Here is an 18,065-nt window from a genome sequence, read left to right on the forward strand (position 1 = left end):
CTACATGTAACTCCCTTTATAGCAACATCTAGACCCCAGGCCCCCACATTCAGCTGTTACTTAAGGTCAATGGATTAGTTGTTAATCTCATGGTGATACTGTCAGCGTAACATCGAGTGATCTCCCTGACACCACATCCGCCCTCCTGGTCTCTAAGGAACATTCTGGATGTACTTCTTTCTAGAGCAGTTCTCAACCTTCCTCATGCTGCCACCCTTTCATAAAGTTCCTCATGTGGTGGTGACCCCAAGCATAAAATCATTTTAGTTGCGACTTCATCAGTCATTTTGCTACTGTGATGAATCGGGTGACCCCTGTGAAAGGGTCGTTTGACACCCCCCCAAGGGGTCGCGACCCACAGGTTGAGAACTGCTGCTCTAGATGGGTTTGTGTTCTTCTGGCAGTCCGTGGGGCTTGTGGTGTTCTTCATCAACACCCTGGGTTCAAATGCATCCTGCAGTCATCTTTTTTCTTTATGCTTATTTAAAAACTATTTTCATCAACCATCCCTTTTCAGTGCCCACCTTCACATGCATTGGAGGCGAGTAAAAATTCCATGGTGTGGCCGGGGGCTCCCTAGTCCTCAAGTGTCATTCTTGCTTTTCAACAAATGAGACCCAGGAGCCCCGGCAGCTCAGTGGTTAAGCATCCAGCAGCTAACCAAAGAGCTGGCGGTTCAAACCCACCCACAGGGGAAAGACCGGCGGGCTTGTGGGCTACAGAACCTTCTAGGGCACTCACACTTGCGCATGTGGGGTTGCCCAGAGTCTAAACCAACTCCTCTGAAGGACACCCAAGGACAACCGCCAATTGATAACCAGAAAATTCAATCAACTCAACCAAAGCCACAGTGGGTGGGCCGGGGACCAAGACCTCACCCAGATGTCCCGATGCCTGGTCCCATGGTCTCCTAGTGTATGTGTAGCCCGCAGCGGGGGGTCTCGGGGATGCTTTGAGGGGTGACTTTCATAAGCAGACACTTATTCTTCCCATTTAGGAGGCTGGAAGTCCAAACTCGGGGGGCAGCTCTAGGAGAAGATGTTCCTTGTTGGCTCTGGGGGAAGCTCCTTGTCTCTTTTCAGTAACTATGGGCCTGTCTCTTCTGGGAGATCTCCATATGTCTTGGCACAATTCTTCGCCTGAGTCCAAGAGTGTCTCAGTGCAGGGACCCAGGACCAAAGGGTAGACTTTGCGCATGGCTCTCGGTGATTCTGAGACCCCTCTCTCACTGCTGGCCCCTCTCTCCTTTCATCTCTCATAACACACATACATGTGCATTACATACCTTGGCCATGTTGTCAGGAGAGACCAGTCCCTGGAGAAGGACATCACGTTTGGTAAAATAGAGGGGCAGGCCCTCAACACGATGGATTAACACCGTGGCTACAACAATGGACTTAAACCTAGGAACCCTTGTGAGGATGGTACAAGACCGGGGGCCTTTTGTTCTGTTGCGTGTAGGGTCGAGATGAGTCAGAACTGACTCAGCGGTTCCCAACAAGAGGAACAGGAAACAAGGTGATACAGCTATGCTCCAGGGACACTTCCCTTGTAGCTGATTCATGGCCTTGACCTGAGTTAATGGTGCTGCTCCCCACCCCCATCCCCTCACAGTTGACTGGCTGGTCACACCACGGGAGGTCTGTACATCTCACATAACTGCCAAACCACCGAGCATGGGGCCCAGCCAATCTGACTCTTATTTTCTGGGGACACAGTTTGGTACACGGCAGTGGGTGTGTCCACACACGTGCCTCTGCTGATCTACGTTTTTGTTTCCATGCATACCTCGACTGTGGGTGGGGTCTAAGGCCAAGGCCAGCCATCAGCTCAGGGCTCTCACTTAGCCAGCCCAGGTCAGAGTTTTCTTCCAGCAGATACAAATCCACCCTCGGGGGAGCCCACATTCTGCCCAGGGCCTGCTGCCGCCCCTCCCCTGGGCTTACCTGAGTACCTGACAACCCCCCACAGGGACCACTGAGTAAATACATGGCCCACACCTTCCCCTGAGGCCATGTGGATGCAGCTCCTGCTGGCTGGACTCTTCAGAGAGTTCTGAACCTCCCTGTTGCCCCGTTCTGTCTGTCATGGTCAGCTCCCCTGCAGAAGGAGCCAGGCTCACAGCTCACTCCTCTGGACTGCTGTGGGCAGCCAGTGCCCAGGTTTCTTTCAGAGGAGTGGGCAGAGTGGGCTGGGAGAGGAGCCTCTGGAATATGGAAGCGTATTAGCTCCTCCCTCACTGGACATGAGGCTTGTCCTGTCTGGTTGTGTGGGTAGTTGACTGCTCAAGTTGAATGGAAGCAGAGCAGGGGAGGCACGGGGTGGCCTGCAGCATGCCTCCTAGGAGTGGGGTGTCCACACTGGCCAGCTCTGCTTGGACCTCTAGCATCCTCTTCTGGCTGTCAAGGGCAGTATGGCAGCATTGCTTCCCTTGTAAGCAGACATCTACCCTAGCTCCTAACCCTGACCCACACAGGCTCAACTCACTCAACTCTACCCATCCAACCCAACCCACCCCAACCAACCCAACCCAACTCAGCCCGACCCAACCAACCCAACCCAACCCAACTAAATCCAATCCAACCCAACCCAACCCAACTCAACTCAACCCAATCCAATCCAACCCAACCCAACCCAACCCAACTCAACTCAACCCAATCCAATCCAACCCAACCCACCCCAGCCAACCCAACCCAACCCAACTCAACCCAATCCAACCCAACTCAACCCAACCCAACCCAACCCAACCAAGTTCACGAAGTATGCATCTATCAGAGCATATTCTAAGCATTATCTGGTACTTGTGTTGGGGTCAACCCTTGAAAATAACTCTTATTTCTCACGGCATGGCAGACTCTAAAGGCTGTCCACCAACACTCACTCCCACTTCTTTGCTGGCAGAACCCTGAATTTGCTTCATATCCATTCTTTCCTGGTACCCATTCATGACTCAGATGCTGAAGGTCTGAAGACATGTTCCTCTTGACAATGGGCCTCTGAAGACCAAATTCTGGCCAGTGGCTCCTGAGGAAGGGTCCCCTCCGGCACCCCTGGAGTTTCTTTGTTCTGTTGAAGAGACTCCCACCAAGGAGGGCTTCTTTGGCTTCCACAGGACATCACCACGGCATTCGGGGGTGCTGCAATTGTGGTGGTTGTCGAGTTGTGGAGCAGGCGGAAGTCGATTAGACAGAAAGAGAAGGGCCCATCGCCTTGCTGTCACCGTGGTCCTCCCTGCGCCCTTGGACAGGGGCAGGTGCCCCCAACTTTGACTACATTTTTGTTTTGTTGTTGGTACCGTGAATGATGCACACAAAGAATTGGCCATGGTGATTGGGTACCAGAGTAAGTCAAAAAGCTTCGCCACAAAATGATAGAAACCTTTATGAAACCGAACCTCAAGGGAAGCTGTTTCTTTCTCAACACGGTCTCCATCGCAGTCTGTGCCCTTCTGAAGGTGGTGTCTCCATCTCTCTGACCCTTCCCTGGAGAATTCTGCGCTCTTTGACCAAGGCCACATCCCAACGGCAGCTTGGGGTGGTTATGCCTCGGGCTGCTAACCGCAAGGCCTGCAGTTCAGCACCACCAGGCGCTCCTCAGGAGAAAGATATGGCTTTCTACTCCCACAGAGCATTAGTCTCAGCAACCTATGGGGCAGTTCTGCCCTGTCCTATCGGGTCGCTCCATGTGGACATCGACTCGTGCTCGTGAGTGTGGTTTTTGGAAGGGACTCAGATCGTGTTTGAAGCGTTCTTTGAGTTTGGGGAACAAATAAACCAGAAGACTGAAGAGGAGAGGGCAGGCCTGTAAAGGTGGATGGGGGTAAGGTTTCCCATGGAGAGTCCCCAGGGACAGTCCTGGTCACCCTCCAAGAATGCGCGAGAGCATTGCTGTGGCAGAAGTACTCATTGGCGGACCTTGCCTGGCCTTTCCCTCGCAGATGTGGTTTTCAGCTGTCTGAAATGTCTGTACTGAGCCTGTGATCATCCTTTGAGAAAATCCCCCAAAAGAAATCACCATCACCCTGCTGACCGCTCTGCCTTGAATTTTGCGAGCAAATCCCTGGGCAACTACTGCTTTGGTTGGACCTTATTGTTATTATTATTACTATTGTTACTGCTATTTTTCAGGCACCCTAGCAAGACTAGGACCGATGTGTTACTGTGGGAACTTGTCTGTGGCCCTCCACTGGTGGCGGAGACGTGTTTAGATACGTTCTGTTCGGAATAAACTCGCGGCCGTATGAACGGGAACCCCAGGAGCACGACTTGTCGACTCGCCCTGCTGGCAGAGCCCAGGGACGGGCTTTGGGTCCCGATGGAGCATGAGCCCTTAGTGAGCGTTGAGGGCCAGGGTGGTGGCAATGATCTCTATGGACCCAGGCCCCAGGGAGACGCTCCGTGGGTGCTTGTTAAAGCAGCACCCTTTCATCTTGGCACCGGCTCCTGGGAGCAATGCCACCACCGCCGGGCTGCTTTGTGGCCCTCAGTCTGGTCTGGCCTGTTTGTTTTTGTTTATTTGGATCTAAATCAAGGGCCGAAACCTTCTTTAATCATGGTGTGGACCAGCCTCTCTCAAGTGTCAAACCGGCCACAAGAGTTATCCTTAAAAAAAAAAAAAGATTCCTATCCTGCCTCCCACTCGTATTGAGTAACTTCATCTGAAAAGTTGCCCAATTCCACATCCAGTACTCCGGCACCTTATCTGGGCTGTTTCTCACGAATTCAGGCTTCAGCTGTCTTCACACTTCTTCCCAATAAGCAGTGGGTGATGACATGGGTGTTGGCATCGGGGAGGGGGCTCGGGTTTGTCAGAGTCATTGTGTTGGGAAGACACCCCTGATACATTTCCCCCAAGGTGTCCGCCCTTCTCCACCGGCCCCCGAGCTTCTCTTTCCCTCGTTCTGCTGAGCCCGGTGGAACCTGACATCTCCTTCCCCCATTTCCCCCCGTTGCGGTTCCTCTAGGAACTCAGATCGAACTCCAACCCCGTCTCTCTTGCTGGGGCCGGGTCCTCCTCCGTAGGTCCGTGCAGCTGAGTCGACTTTGTCACCTGGGACCTCTCCCACCTCCCTGTTGTGTGTCTGTCCACATCCACAAGACCAGCCTTCTCCTTAACCGCCTGTGACCAGAGACCCCCTTTTGCCCCAACCCCTCAGCTTCCTCCTGGGTCAAGTAGACGGGGGCTGATTTGCCATCCCGGCTTCCAGCATGGCGGGAAAAGTGTGACACGGCCATTGGGGGGTGGGGGTGGGGGGGCTCTCTTGCCGGCCTGTGGTTGGTGTTGGCAAGATCTAGAAGCCTGAGCCTGGTGCTGTGGGAAGGGGACGGGCAAGGCTCTCCATTTGCATCTATTCCTTATCTCCTGCCCCGACCCTCTCTGAGGCCAGTGGTCAGACAGCTATGGCATCAAATGCCCAAGGACCAAGGAGGAGCGTGGCCAGCTCAGCTGCAGCGTGCAGAGGGGCAGCCCGAGAGGCGCCTCAGACTCTGCTGGTCCAAGGTTGAGAGTCCCGAGGCTTGACCTGCCAGCTGACACATTTTCCCCGGGGTTCTTCAGGCCCTGGTACCACCCTGGAGGGAGCCAGAACCACACACGTGGAAGGCAGTTTAGCCTCAGGGGATCTGTGAGTCTGGCCCCACCGGGCATCTCTGCCCCATGTCACCCTCTGCAAAGAGCTGCCACCTGAAGTTTGTATTCCAGGTTAACTGTGGGAATGTGGGCCCAAAAGGGGAGGCTGGTTCTCTGGCTGAGAGATGTCCCCTAGGCTCCGTTTCCACATCAGTGAAATCAGGACAGTTACCCCAATTCCCCAGATCTCCACGCAAGTGCTCTGTCATCCGCCACGAGCCCGGGAGTAGTGACCTCCGTGGGATTTTCTAGGGCTGTTCCCCCTCCCCCCATTCTGGAATCGATCCCCAGCGTCTTTGAGTAGACTCAAAACGACAACCTTTTGGCTCAAAGCCGAGTGTGTTACCTGCTGGCTTTTACCACCCACTGAAGTATCCACATTTCCTCCTTTCGTGGTGACCGTGGGGAGACCCCTGCGCTCCCGTTCCTGGCCCACGACTCTGGCTACCATCCTGGGGGCCCGGGTGGTGGTCGGGGGTGGTGGAGGGTGGTGGAGGAAGGAGTTGTCAATGAGCAAGGCACTCATTAAGATCCCCACCGTGAGCTCTGCCAGGGGCTTTCTGATGTGGTTCCCAGCTGGGGCATGGCCCGCGTGGGTCAGGCCTGTGCTCTGTTTGGCCTGAGGTTGTTGAAGAGCAAGTTGGCTAGCTAGGTCGCCTAGCTGGCTTGGCCCAGGAGCCAATCTGCTTAGCCCTGGCTTCCCCCCCACCCACCCCTACCCCAACTCCTCCCAGGCTTGGGTCCAACTCTGTAAGCCTCAGTGGCCCTCGCTCCAGCCAGTCTGGCCCCGAAAGATGGCGTGTGTTTGGTGGATGCCTGCTGAGCGGGCCGCAGTGCATACCAGCCCTGCCTCCCCCCACATGCTTCTGTGGATGAAGTCATTGCTGGCTCCTCGGCTGCTGGCATGGGCCCAGGTGGACACACCATGCCCGGAGCTCGCCCGGGCTATGGACGGGTGGTGCCGAGCTCCAGCGTCCCCGCACCCTGGCCTCAGATGGCCCGGAGGGGAAGGAAGGGTCACACCGGGAGAAAGGCTCCACCCAGTCCTCTCCCAGGGGGCAGGGCTGGCAGGCACAGACCACCTTGTGGGGCTTCGTTGGTGGGTTTCACGCTTGGGGTTTGCATAGCCTGCACTACCAGTGCTGGGATCCTTGGATGGGGCAAAGGTCAATGCCTACTGCCAAGGTGCCTCAGAAGAAAGGGCTGACTGGCTGACAACTCAGCTTGGACATGGGAGGGTCTTCCCGGGGCTCAGTCCAGCGGACCATCACCTGCTTTGAAAAACACACTACACATTCACCCCGATCATTTCACAGGTTAAATTCTCACTGGAGGCCACAGAGAGGGGCTCTGTCAGGTCCTGTCTCACAAATGAAGAAACTCAAGTTCAGCGTGGTGGTCATCTCAGGCCAACAGCCTGGACCCGAGTCTGCAGCCCTGACCATGGGTCCATGGGGCCTCCACGCCTCTGTAGTCAGGGGGATGCACCTTCAAGCCCCCAAAGGGCCCCGTCCTTATATTTCATCCCCTCCTTGAGTTGCTATCCTCAGCAGCTTCCTGATTGGGAGGGGGGCGTATCTAGAGGCCAGGGATGTACACAGCCCAGCCAGCCTGGGCTCAGCAGTCCCAGCTGTAAATGCGGGCTGCTTAGGCCACCCTGTGCCTTCCATCTGGGCTTCCTCTCCTTATAGGCGGGCACTTCTTGAGCTTTATTCCAGGCAAAGGAAGGCTCAAAGAATCACCGGCTCCCACCCCGCCAGCTCGCCTCTTCCTTTCTCAGGGAGGTGGCCATGGGGCTCTTGGGCTGCAGTCACAGGAGGGCTGGGTCCAGCCGGTGTTGTTCAGGGCAGCTGCTTCCTTGGCCCACAAACAATGGCTGCAGGCACTTGGGAGGGAAGGAAAGAGGTCGTGTGTGTGTGTGTGTGTGTGTGTGTGTGTGTGTGTAGGTTTAGTGTCTGAAGCCACCACCTATGGCATGGGGAAGGCCCACGTATTCCTGTGCTGGCTTTATTTGGTCCTGCTGTGTTTTGAAGTATAGTCCCCACTTATCTGGGCCTTCACCAGACCTTGGGAGCCAGGGCGTCCGGCTAGTTGCCGCCCAGTCTGGGCACGGGTGGTTGGCTGAGGCCTCCGCAGGCAAGCGGCAGCAGCCTGTTTATGAGGTCTTGCATCTCGGCGTCTTGGGTGGCTTGCTTTCACCCCCATACATGCCTCCCGCTGTTGATCGCCCACCTGGCACAGGCATGGCCCCACAGTGGGTGCTCTCCCGGGTACTCAGGGGCTGATCTTTTACACCTGACGTTGGCTTTTCTTCCCAAGTGCCTCTGGGGGGGACATAAGCCTCTAACCTTCTGGTGAGCGGTGAGTGTTTTCTGCTGTCGTCATTGCCCAGAACTGGGAAGGGTGGCATGGCTGGGCCCTTGGGCAGGCCTGTCCTTGGGAGCGGTCAGTGGCCGGCGTGGTGCTCCGGGCTCTGCATGGGTGCATGTGGCTGAGCTAACCAGTGTCTGGGGTGGCCCTGTGTTCACAGAGCAAGCTGCCTGTCCTGCTGCTGGGCCGCTCCTCAGAGCTGCGGCCAGGGGAGTTTGTGGTTGCCATCGGAAGCCCGTTTTCCCTGCAAAACACCGTCACCACCGGCATCGTCAGCACCACCCAGCGAGGTGGCAGGGAGCTGGGGCTGCGGAACTCGGACATGGACTACATCCAGACGGACGCCATCATCAACGTGAGCCGCTGCCAGCCGGGCAGGGACAGGAGGTGGGAGGTGGGGGGACTAGGCTTGGTTCCAAGGGGGCGTGTGCAAAGCCAGGTAGGCTGGGCTCCATTCGTCACCAGTTGGCCACCACTGGGCGTGCCGTTAAAGGGGGCCTTGAGTGTGTGTGTTTTAGTGAGTGTGTGACTGAGTGTGAGTGTATATAAATGTGTGTGTATGTGTGAATATGTGCGTGTGTGAGTGTATATGACAGTGTGACTGAGTGAATGTGTGAGTGTGTGTACGTGGTGAGTATGTATGTGTGTGTGTGTGTGTGAGACTATGTGTGTGAATGTGTGTGTATGTGTGAGTGTAGGTATGTGTGTTATAGGTATGTGTGACTGTATGTGTGTTTATGTGTGTATGTAGTGTGAGTATGTATGTATGTATCTGTGTATGTGTATATGTGACAGTGACTGTGAGTGAGAATGTGTGTCTGTGCTGTGAGTGTGTATGTCTGTGTGTGGGGGGTGTATGTGTGTTAGTGTGTATTTGTGTGAATGTGTGAGTGTGTGTATGCGAGAGTGTGACTGAGTGAGCATGTGAGAATGTGTGTGTATGTGCGTGTGTGTGTATGTGCGTGTGTGGAGTTCGGGGTCTTCAGGCAGCCAATCATTGCAAAAAAAAAAAGCCCACCAAAAACCAAAACCCCTTATGACATGTTTAAGGGCCTCTTTTCTAGCAACATAGTAGGTTGGCAGGCAGGAAGGGGTCTCTGGGAAAGAATCAGTCCCCCCACTCCAGGCATCACGCCCCCAAATGGACCAGGTAGGAGGTAGCTGGTCCAGCCTTGTATGAGGACCGATAGAAGGCCCTAACTTTCCCACTCTGCTTCCTTCCAGTATGGAAACTCAGGAGGACCGCTGGTGAACCTGGTAAGGCCCGCCTGGCTTCCGCGTCTCCCCATCTCCGTGTGCCCGTGCCCGTCTGCCTGTGGCTTCCAGACACTCACTGACAGCAGCACCCTGCTGCCTCATCGGGCCTCTCGCAGGTGCCCCCATGAGGCAGGCAGGGGCAGAGGGTGGAAAGGAGCAGCCGGTGGGCACTGGGGGCCGCAGAGGCCATGCCATCCCACAGGCCTGGGCTGCACCAGGCATAATGGGGCTGGGGGTGGGGGGTGGGCTTGGTCTCGTGGGAGGTGGCAGGAGTGTAGCTGGCCCCGGCTCTGTGGGTTCCACCACCCACTTTCTCTTGCCCAGGCCCCTGAGCGCATGGCTGGGGCACGGCGTGGGTTTTCACAGCCCATAAAGCTGCCACTTGATTCCACATGGAACGACTTGTATACAGAACACGCAGTCTTGGACCTGAAGCATTCTGGGTAGGGGCGGGCTCGGGGCGGGGTGGCATGTCCAGATAATAAACCGGAATCCTCTTTAGCCAGACACGCGCTGGACTCAGCTGCCCCGGGCGGCAACTCTTGGAATGTGGCTGGTGTCCAGGGACGGAAAGCCAGTGCCTCAGGCAACTGTGTGGGGAGGGACTTGTCGTGTGTCTATGCCTCCTGACTGTCACCGTGGGATCCAGGGACACCCTGCGGGCCCCCTTCCTCTGATTTTAAAGCCCCTCTGACTGAGCTGAGGAAGCCTGGAGGGGGGGGGGTGCTACCTGCTCTGCGCCCCCCACCTCCACCCCTGGTCCCTGACCCCAGCATGTCCATGGGGACTTCCGCTGAGAGAGACTGCATTCCTGGTGAGGAGCTCGGGCTCTTCCAAGCGTTCCGAAGGTTCCTCCCAGTATCAGCAGACTGGTCTGGCGCTGTCTGGAAATGGGGAAAGCAGGGAAGACAGACGGTGTTGAGAGGCCTGGCTGAGCTTGGGGGCCACCAAGATGTCAGAAATGCAGAGAGCCCGGGCAGCACAGTGGTCCGAGAGATCAGCAGACAGCCCAGCCGGTGGCGTTTGGGAGAAAGACCTGGTGACCTGGGCCCATAAAAGATGGCAGCCTCTGAAGCCCTGGGGCAGCTCTACCCCATCACCGGGCTCTCTCTGGTCAGTGGCCGGCTGGATGGCACCAAATAGCACCAGCAGACCCTGGTGGGAGCAGTGAGCACCTGTGTCTTTATTGGATGCTGCTCAGGTGGCCTGGGAGCCCTGGTGGCATTGTGGTTCTGAGTTGGGTTGTGGTCTCTTCGTCAGCAGTTCGAAACCACCAGCCCCTCCGAGGGAGAAAGATGGGCTTTCTACTCCCTCCAAGAGTCATCTCAGAAACTCACAGGGGCAAGTCTACCCTGTGCGTTAAGGTCGCTGTGAGTCAGCATCGACTCACTGGCAGAGGGTTTGTTTGTTTGTTTGGTTATTTAGGTGCAGATGGCTTGTGCTGGGGGGGAGGGCGCTTGATTCTCCCAGCTCCTGACCCAACCCCTCTCCAGGAAAGTTCAGACCACATTCAGATTCTCCCTTCTCCTTGGACGTCTGTCTTTCAGGCGGCTTCAGGTGTTGGTAAGCCATGTGTCCTCTCGTCTTGCAGGATGGTGAAGTGATTGGAATCAACACTCTGAAAGTGACCGCTGGAATCTCCTTTGCCATCCCGTCGGATAAAATCAAGAAGTTCCTCACGGAGTCCCACGACAGACAGGCCAAGGGTAAGGATGGGGGCACACAGCGGCATGGGATTCGAGAGTGTCAGGCCTGAGCCTTGGACGCCCCTCAGGGACCCAGGGAAGGAAGAAATGACACCCCCAGCTGATTCACTGGAGAAAGATGAGGCTTCCTGCTCCCGTAAAGATCGACAGCCTCGGAAACCCCAGGGAGCAGCTCTACTCTGTCCTATAAGGTTGCTATGAGTTCCAATCAAGTCGTTGGCCGTGAACTTGGCAGAGGCTTTGATTCTATGACAGATGTGGTGGTCAGCTTCCTTTAAGATTCCCAGCCTTCGACATCCTCCGAGGGTGTTCTGCTCCGTCCCGTAGGGTCACTCTGACTTGGAGGCGATTGGCCAGCAGTGAGGAAGGTCAGCCAAGCTGTCGCCGTGTCCTTGGGTTGCAGGCATTTGACTGGGGCCTGTGATCAGGAAATCTGTATCTCAGACATGCCAGACAGATCCTTGATGATTGCCAAACCTCAGGCCGCTTAATTATTGGGGCATGTCCTCTCAGGGGATCACCGGGCACTTGCTGAGACCCATATCCAGACTGCTCAGTCACTCTCAGCGGCTGCTCGGAGCCAGGAGCGAGGTCAGCTGGACACGGGACCCCAGGGATGCTTGCACGTGTGACTTTTATATTCCACCCTGAGCACCAGGCAATAGACGATGGGCAAAAGCCACCACTGCAGTGACACTGGATGGTGGGGGTGGGAGTGATGGGGGTCGGGAGTAGAGACAGTGTGGTCGTGGAGGCCTGAGGAGGACAGAACCAGCAGGCCAGCGGGTGGGGGGGCGGAGTAGACGAGGAATGCAGGTTCAGAATCACTAGGGAAACATTAGCTCAGTGCTACTAGGAGCCGAGAGTGACCAAGGACACTGAGTGTGCGGTCACATACGTGAGGGTGGGACAGAGCGGGGCTGAGGGCAGCAGGGATTGGAGGAGCAGATCGAGGGCCCAAGCGGTCCAAGGTAAGGGGGCCTGGTGGCCTTTTAACCACACTGAGATCTGATGGACGTCTTTGGAGGGCCACTCTGGGTGCTAGGTGGAGAGTGGACCAGAGGGAATGGGTGGATGCCAACTAAGAGGTTCTCTCTGACATCTGGCCAATAGACTCCGGTGGCTCTGAGCTGGGGGTGGGCATGAAGGTGGGGAGCAGGGGTTCCATCCCAGCTACTCAGGGCATGGTTCCGGCATAGGGATGGGTCGGACTTGAGGAGGAGACACCGAGGGCCCAGGGACCCCTCCTAGGAGTGGGGCCCATCATTGAAATGACGGGCTCTCCCAAGATCCCCCAGGGGCCAGAGGTCAGGACTATGAGTTGAACCTTTCCCTGTGACTCCGACTCTTGGGTGTGTCTGTCGATACCGCCCCCCTCTACTCCCCAACCCCACTCTGTTGTTCCTTTGTCATCACGCCAGGTAAAACCGTCACCAAGAAGAGGTACATCGGCATCCGCATGATGTCACTCACGACCAGGTGGGTGAGGCGGGTGAGGCTCGGGGTCTGTACCCAGATCTACTCCCCTCAGAAGGCTCTCGCTGCCCCCACTGCAGGGCAACTCTCAGACCCCACCATGTGCCAGTTGCCCTTCATCGGTGCCATCACCCAGGCAGTACCACCGACCACCTCATCAACCCCTGGAAAGCCCCGAACCCGCTCACCATCACTCCTGTTCCCTTCCCTCCTGTGCCCCTGGCAGCGAATCTATTTGTTGTCTCGGTAGATTTGTCCTTTCTGGGGGCCCCTATTTTAATGGAATCCTGCAAGCTGCGCTCCTCTCTCACCGAGCACAATGCTCTCCGGCGCCGTTCAGGTCACGGCGTGGGCTGGACTGACTGCCTTTCTCTGGTGGACTAAAGACCCCGAGGTCCGGCCGTGCCACGTGTTGCGTATCCACCGCTCCTTTACGGGCTCTGCCCCTGGGCTGTGTGAGGGGTGGTGCTGGGCACTCTGACCCTGTCCTAGCTTCCAGCCCCTGGGGCCGAATCTCTAGGAGGGAAATTGCTGAGTGAGGGTGAGTCTAGGGGTCACGTTTTGAGGGGCCGCTTGACCTGGTGTTGTTTTCCTTTTGAGACAGCTACCGATTTCCACAAACACGCCCTCTCAGAGGCCTCGGCCCCACTCTGGCCTTCCTTTGGTCCCCTGTTCAATTGAAGGCCACACTCTGGGAGGGGTCCGCCTGCCCTGAGCTCTGGCGTTTGGGCTGCAGCCCTGGGGACAGGCCCCGTCAGTCAGGCCCCATGTGAGGAAGAGTGGGTAGAAGTGACAACATGCACCTGGCAGGCTCCGGACATGCGGGTGTTTTTATCACTGATGAAAACCAGAGCGGTGTCTTCTCACGAGAGCTGGTAACTCAGGGCATGATGGGACATGCCGTCGCACGCCAGAAGAAGCACGGACAGGCAGCACGTGCAGGAACTTATTTTAGACACAGCCCATGAGTGGTGATTTGCCAAGACCGAGATATGTTTGGGAACAAGAGAAAGAAGCGCAAAGGGAAAGTACGGGCCCGGGGTCCAGCTCCCTGGTTCTTGTCTCAGCTCTGTGACTTCCCTGGCTGGTGACCACGGCATGGGGACCCCTTGAACTACTGGTGCCTTGGCTGCTTCTCCACCAGGAGGACAGTGGGCATGGGTCCTGGCGAATCCACGTGGACCCTGGCTCGGATCAGTGAGGGGAGAAAATGCTCACGAGTCACCTTGACATTGACCAGAGATTGTCATGTGGCTGCTCCACACCGAGCACTGGGTCAGGTGTAGGGCCGATACGATCCAACTGATCCAAACGGAGCCCCACTTTGCAGGCATAAAGCTAAGACACAGAGTTGGAGCAATCGCCTACAATTACACTGCTGGAAATCAGCAGGGGTTGGATTCACGACCGGGCCAATCATGATACCGTGTCACCCTGTGAAGTGTTGTTAAGTGCTGATGAGTCCCCTCTGTGCCATCGAGTCCGCCTGACTCATAGCGGACGGACGTACCACAGACCCCAAGCTGTCCAGCCCTGCGCCCCATGCACCATGGTGGCTATGCTGCAGCCACGGTGTCCCTCCGCCTCCCTGGAGGGGGAATCTCACTCCTTTTCCACGACCCTCTGCTTTAGCAAGCACAAAGTCCTTCTCCAGGCGCCGGCCTCTCCTGACCACATCTCCAAAGTGTCCTTGACCACATCCTTGTCTCTGAGGAGCACTCTGGCCGTACTTCTTCCAAGACAGATTGGTTGGTTCTTTTGGCAGTCCATAGTGTTTCCAATAATTTTCACCAACACCTTAATTCAAGTGCCTCCATTTCTCTTTGGTCTTCCAAGTTCATTCATTGTCTAGCTTCCACACACCTGGGAGGTGATTGGAAGTACCATGGCTTGTATGTGGGAGCTACTATTAATTCATTCAGAAGATTGGCAAAGCATCTCTCCTAAAGCCATCACCCCATCAATCTCTGATTCTACTAGCCAGGCGATCTTGTGGGGCAGAATCCAGGCTTTTGGAGGAGCTATGCAGTAGAAGTGGGGGGCAGGCAGGGAAATGGGGTGAGTGGCCCTGTAGCTAAGCCGAGGGAGGCCCGTGGTTACGCAATGCTCATTACCACGGGCGCCGTTTCTCCCGAGCAGCAAAGCCAAAGAGCTGAAGGATCATCATCGAGACTTCCCAGACGTGCTCTCGGGAGCATACATCATTGAAGTCATTCCTGACACCCCTGCAGAAGCGTGAGTTTGAGGGGTGCCCCCCTTTCCTGATACCCGTGTGTTTCCCAGGGGAGTGGTGGAAGCAGGGAGCAGTGTTGGTTTTCCATTCGCTCAGGTGGTTGGGTTGGCCCCTGAGCACGCAGCGGGGTGGTGGGGCATCTTTTGTCGAGTCCTGCTGACCAGGTCCAGCTGATGGGTTCAGTTCAGGCCCCGCTTCCCAAGGATTTGTCCTGTGTGATCCAGCCCGGTGGCAGAGGGGCCAATACACGGACTCCCCAGAGCATCCTCGCATGCTGGAATTGGAAGCAAAGCATGCTAGCCCCGGCTTCTCTGTTGCAGTTGCTTAAAAGGAGCATTATTTTGATGTGGAGAGCTTTGACACACACACACACACACACACACACACACACACACACATGCACGCACAGTGTTAACTGTCTACAGACAGAGTTGGTCCCATGTACTACATGGCTTTTGTTTGGGGGAACAGACCTTGCAAATTGTCAGCCAAGCAGAACTGTTCAGAACCAGTCCTGTTTTCACCCGCCCCATTGGGAATTCCTAACTTCTCAAACTAAAGCACTGAATGGAAAATAACAGCAGCAACTAAGGGCCTCTCTTTACCACATTCAAGTGCCAAGAGAAGTAGCAGACCCACTGAGTGTCTCTGAGAGAGGCGGACCCACTGTGTGTCTCTGGGCGAAGCGGGCCTGGGTTTAGCAGGGTCCCTGGGGCCTTTGAGAATTGGTTCCACCCTAGGGTTCAGATCCAGTGTTAGGCTGTTCCCTCCTCCTGCCCAACCCAAACCAAATCCACTGCCATTGAGTTGATGCTGATCAGAACCACGCTATATGGGATTCGGGAATGAAAACTCTGCGGGGGTGGAGAGCTTCATCTGTTTTCCGCAGAGAAGCTGGTGAGTTTGAACCAATGACCTGACAGCAGCCCAACGCCTAACCCACTTCTCTAATTATGTGGCTGTCAGCCCCCACCTGTAAAGTCTGTAGAAAAACAACTCAAGGGTAGTATCAAAAGTCATCACAAGAGGTTTGGCCATGACTCAATGTCTGTAACCGGTACTGACTTCATGTGCTGAGAGTCATGATAGACCAGAGCCCTTGGGCGGCACAGTGACTTGGCAGTTAGCTTGGCTGCTAACATTAAGGTTGGAAGTTCTAGTCTGGCCAGAAGTGCCTTGGAAGAAAGGCCTTGGGAACTACTTAAAAACAAAACAAACAAACCCAGGCATTGACAACCCTGTACAGCTGGGTTGCTGTGTCGGCAAGGACTCGTGGAAACGAGTTGACCATTAGCTCTAGACCAGGAGGTCAAACCTTGCTCTCTGGGGGCTGGCCCTGGCCCTCATCTGCTTTGGTGCAGAGCACAAGCTAAGAACAGTTTTCACAATCTTTAAACAGTTGGGGAAAAATCAACAGTAGAATTCTACTGTGCTGTCCATGAAAATGGCATAACTCTGCCATCAAGTCAATACTGACTCATAGAGACCCTATAGGACAGGGTAGAATGAATGGCCCTGTGAGTTTCAGAGACTGTAGCTCTTTATGGGAGCAGAAAGCCCCATCTTTCTCCTGAGGGGCTGCTGGTGGTTTTGAACCGCTGACCTTATTGGCCACAGTCCAGCTTATAACCACTGTGCCACCAGGGCTCCTCTGAATGTGGTCTTCAAATTTCTGTGTCCATAAGTCACAGTCACGTGGCATCGGCACACAGCCACACCTGTTTGTTTGCAAGCATTCCGTCTCTGGCTGACTTGACGCTGCAGTGGCTGAGCTGAGTACTTACAGAAGAGACCTTTAGCTATTTACTCTCTGGTCCTGTCTGGGGAATGTGTGCTGATCTCTGTCCTAGACCATGAAGGCATCGTAGCTGATGCTGTCATACACAGGAGGCAAGTCCCCAAGCGAGGAAGGGTCTCATTTCAGAAGTAGCCTGCCCATCCCTGTAGGAACCACTCTGCCTACTCACTGCTCACAAACACCTTGACTGGACCCATACCAGGCTGGTGCATGGTGCATCCTTGGGGTAAATCTGGCATCACCCTACACTTGATACAAGGGGTGATTTTTTTACCTAAGTATCTCCAAGGGAAACAGCCAGCTGCAGTGGGGTTCAAAGCATTTCACGTCGCTGCTCCCCCCCCCCCCACCCAGGCTGGCCTGCTCTGAGCCGGGAGATGCTGCCCAGCCTGTTGGGGTCAGATCTTTGCTGGCAGGCGCTGACTCATGACAATCCTGTGTCCCTTTGTGTTGCAGCGGTGGCCTCAAGGAAAACGATGTCATAATCAGCATCAACGGACAGTCGGTGGTCTCCGCCAGTGACGTCAGTGACATCATCAAAAAGGAAAGCCCCCTGAACATGGTGGTCCGCAGGGGCAACGAAGACGTTGTGATTACGGTGGTCCCCGAAGAAATCGACACCTAGGCAGAGGCATGAGCTGGACTTCATGTTTCCCTTGGAGACCGTCCGGTGGACGACACACCACGACTCTGGGCCGGTGGCGCAGGCCGCCCAGGACCTGTGGCCACCATGTATTTTGTTGTTCCTTGGAGATCCTCTTGGCCAACGGAACCCTTCCCGATAGTTTGCAGGCAAAACCCATGTAATACTGCAGCTCCGCCAGCAGAGGCCTCTCTCCCCCCGTAACCTATGTATGCAGTGTGCTTTTCTTGCCAGCTAGGTCTGCCCCCTGCTTAGACAGTCAGTCCTGGTCTCCTTCTATCAGGGAGACACCGATTCAGCCCCACTAACACCAATGACAGGAGACGTGGGTGGCTCATGTAGCCAGAACAATACAGGGTGGGTGTCTGCTTTCTCCAGAGGAGGTTGAGGGGTGGAGACCCTGTGCAGGTGGACGACAGCTTCCCTCGAGGCCAGAGTTGCCCTGATTTGGAGTCTCTGAGGATCTGGGAGAGCAATGGCCTTGAGTTTGAGCTATTAAAATACTTGTTTATACCTCATTCCCTGGCCCGCGTCCTTTCCTCTCTCGTCAAAAGCCTGGTGGCAGTTTTCTTTCTTAGCCATGGTTTATTGTGTTCTGGGTGAAAGTTTTTATACCAGGAATGAAGTTTCCACTTAAGATAACCACACACATTGTTCAGTGGCATTGGTTACATTGTTTCACAATGTGTCGACGTTCTCATGACACCCGTACCTCCTTGCTTATCGACAGGATGAGGTTCCAAAGACCAGGTTGTTATGCAAATGTTGGCCTTGGGCAAAAATAGAGGATGATTACGTCAGATGGAAACATGGAGGGAAACTACATGGTTGCACACATTTGCCACATTATAGCAGGACCTAAGTGGGGAAGGACACATAACCTTAACCATTGTAACCAATGTTACTCTCCTCTCATACCTGGGCATCGATGACTGCCAGACTTTTGTTGTTAAT

The 18,065-nt window shown here is 55.3% G+C and overlaps 1 protein-coding gene across 1 annotated transcript in view; it reads left to right on the forward strand.

Annotated features, from left to right (window-relative positions):
• Window positions 1-17,629, forward strand: part of HTRA1 (HtrA serine peptidase 1) — a 73,867-nt gene extending 56,238 nt beyond the window's left edge. The window contains exons 4-9 of the mRNA XM_075534480.1: window positions 8,159-8,353; window positions 9,223-9,255; window positions 10,847-10,961; window positions 12,383-12,440; window positions 14,577-14,672; window positions 16,925-17,629. Coding sequence (XP_075390595.1) covers window positions 8,159-8,353; window positions 9,223-9,255; window positions 10,847-10,961; window positions 12,383-12,440; window positions 14,577-14,672; window positions 16,925-17,093 — 666 coding nt within the window. The 3' untranslated portion in view covers window positions 17,094-17,629. The remainder of the gene's footprint in view (window positions 1-8,158; window positions 8,354-9,222; window positions 9,256-10,846; window positions 10,962-12,382; window positions 12,441-14,576; window positions 14,673-16,924) is intronic.
• Window positions 17,630-18,065: the final 436 nt, after the last annotated feature.

Source organism: Tenrec ecaudatus, chromosome 16, assembly GCF_050624435.1.
Source record: "Tenrec ecaudatus isolate mTenEca1 chromosome 16, mTenEca1.hap1, whole genome shotgun sequence".
Classification (NCBI taxonomy): Eukaryota; Metazoa; Chordata; class Mammalia; order Afrosoricida; family Tenrecidae; genus Tenrec; species Tenrec ecaudatus.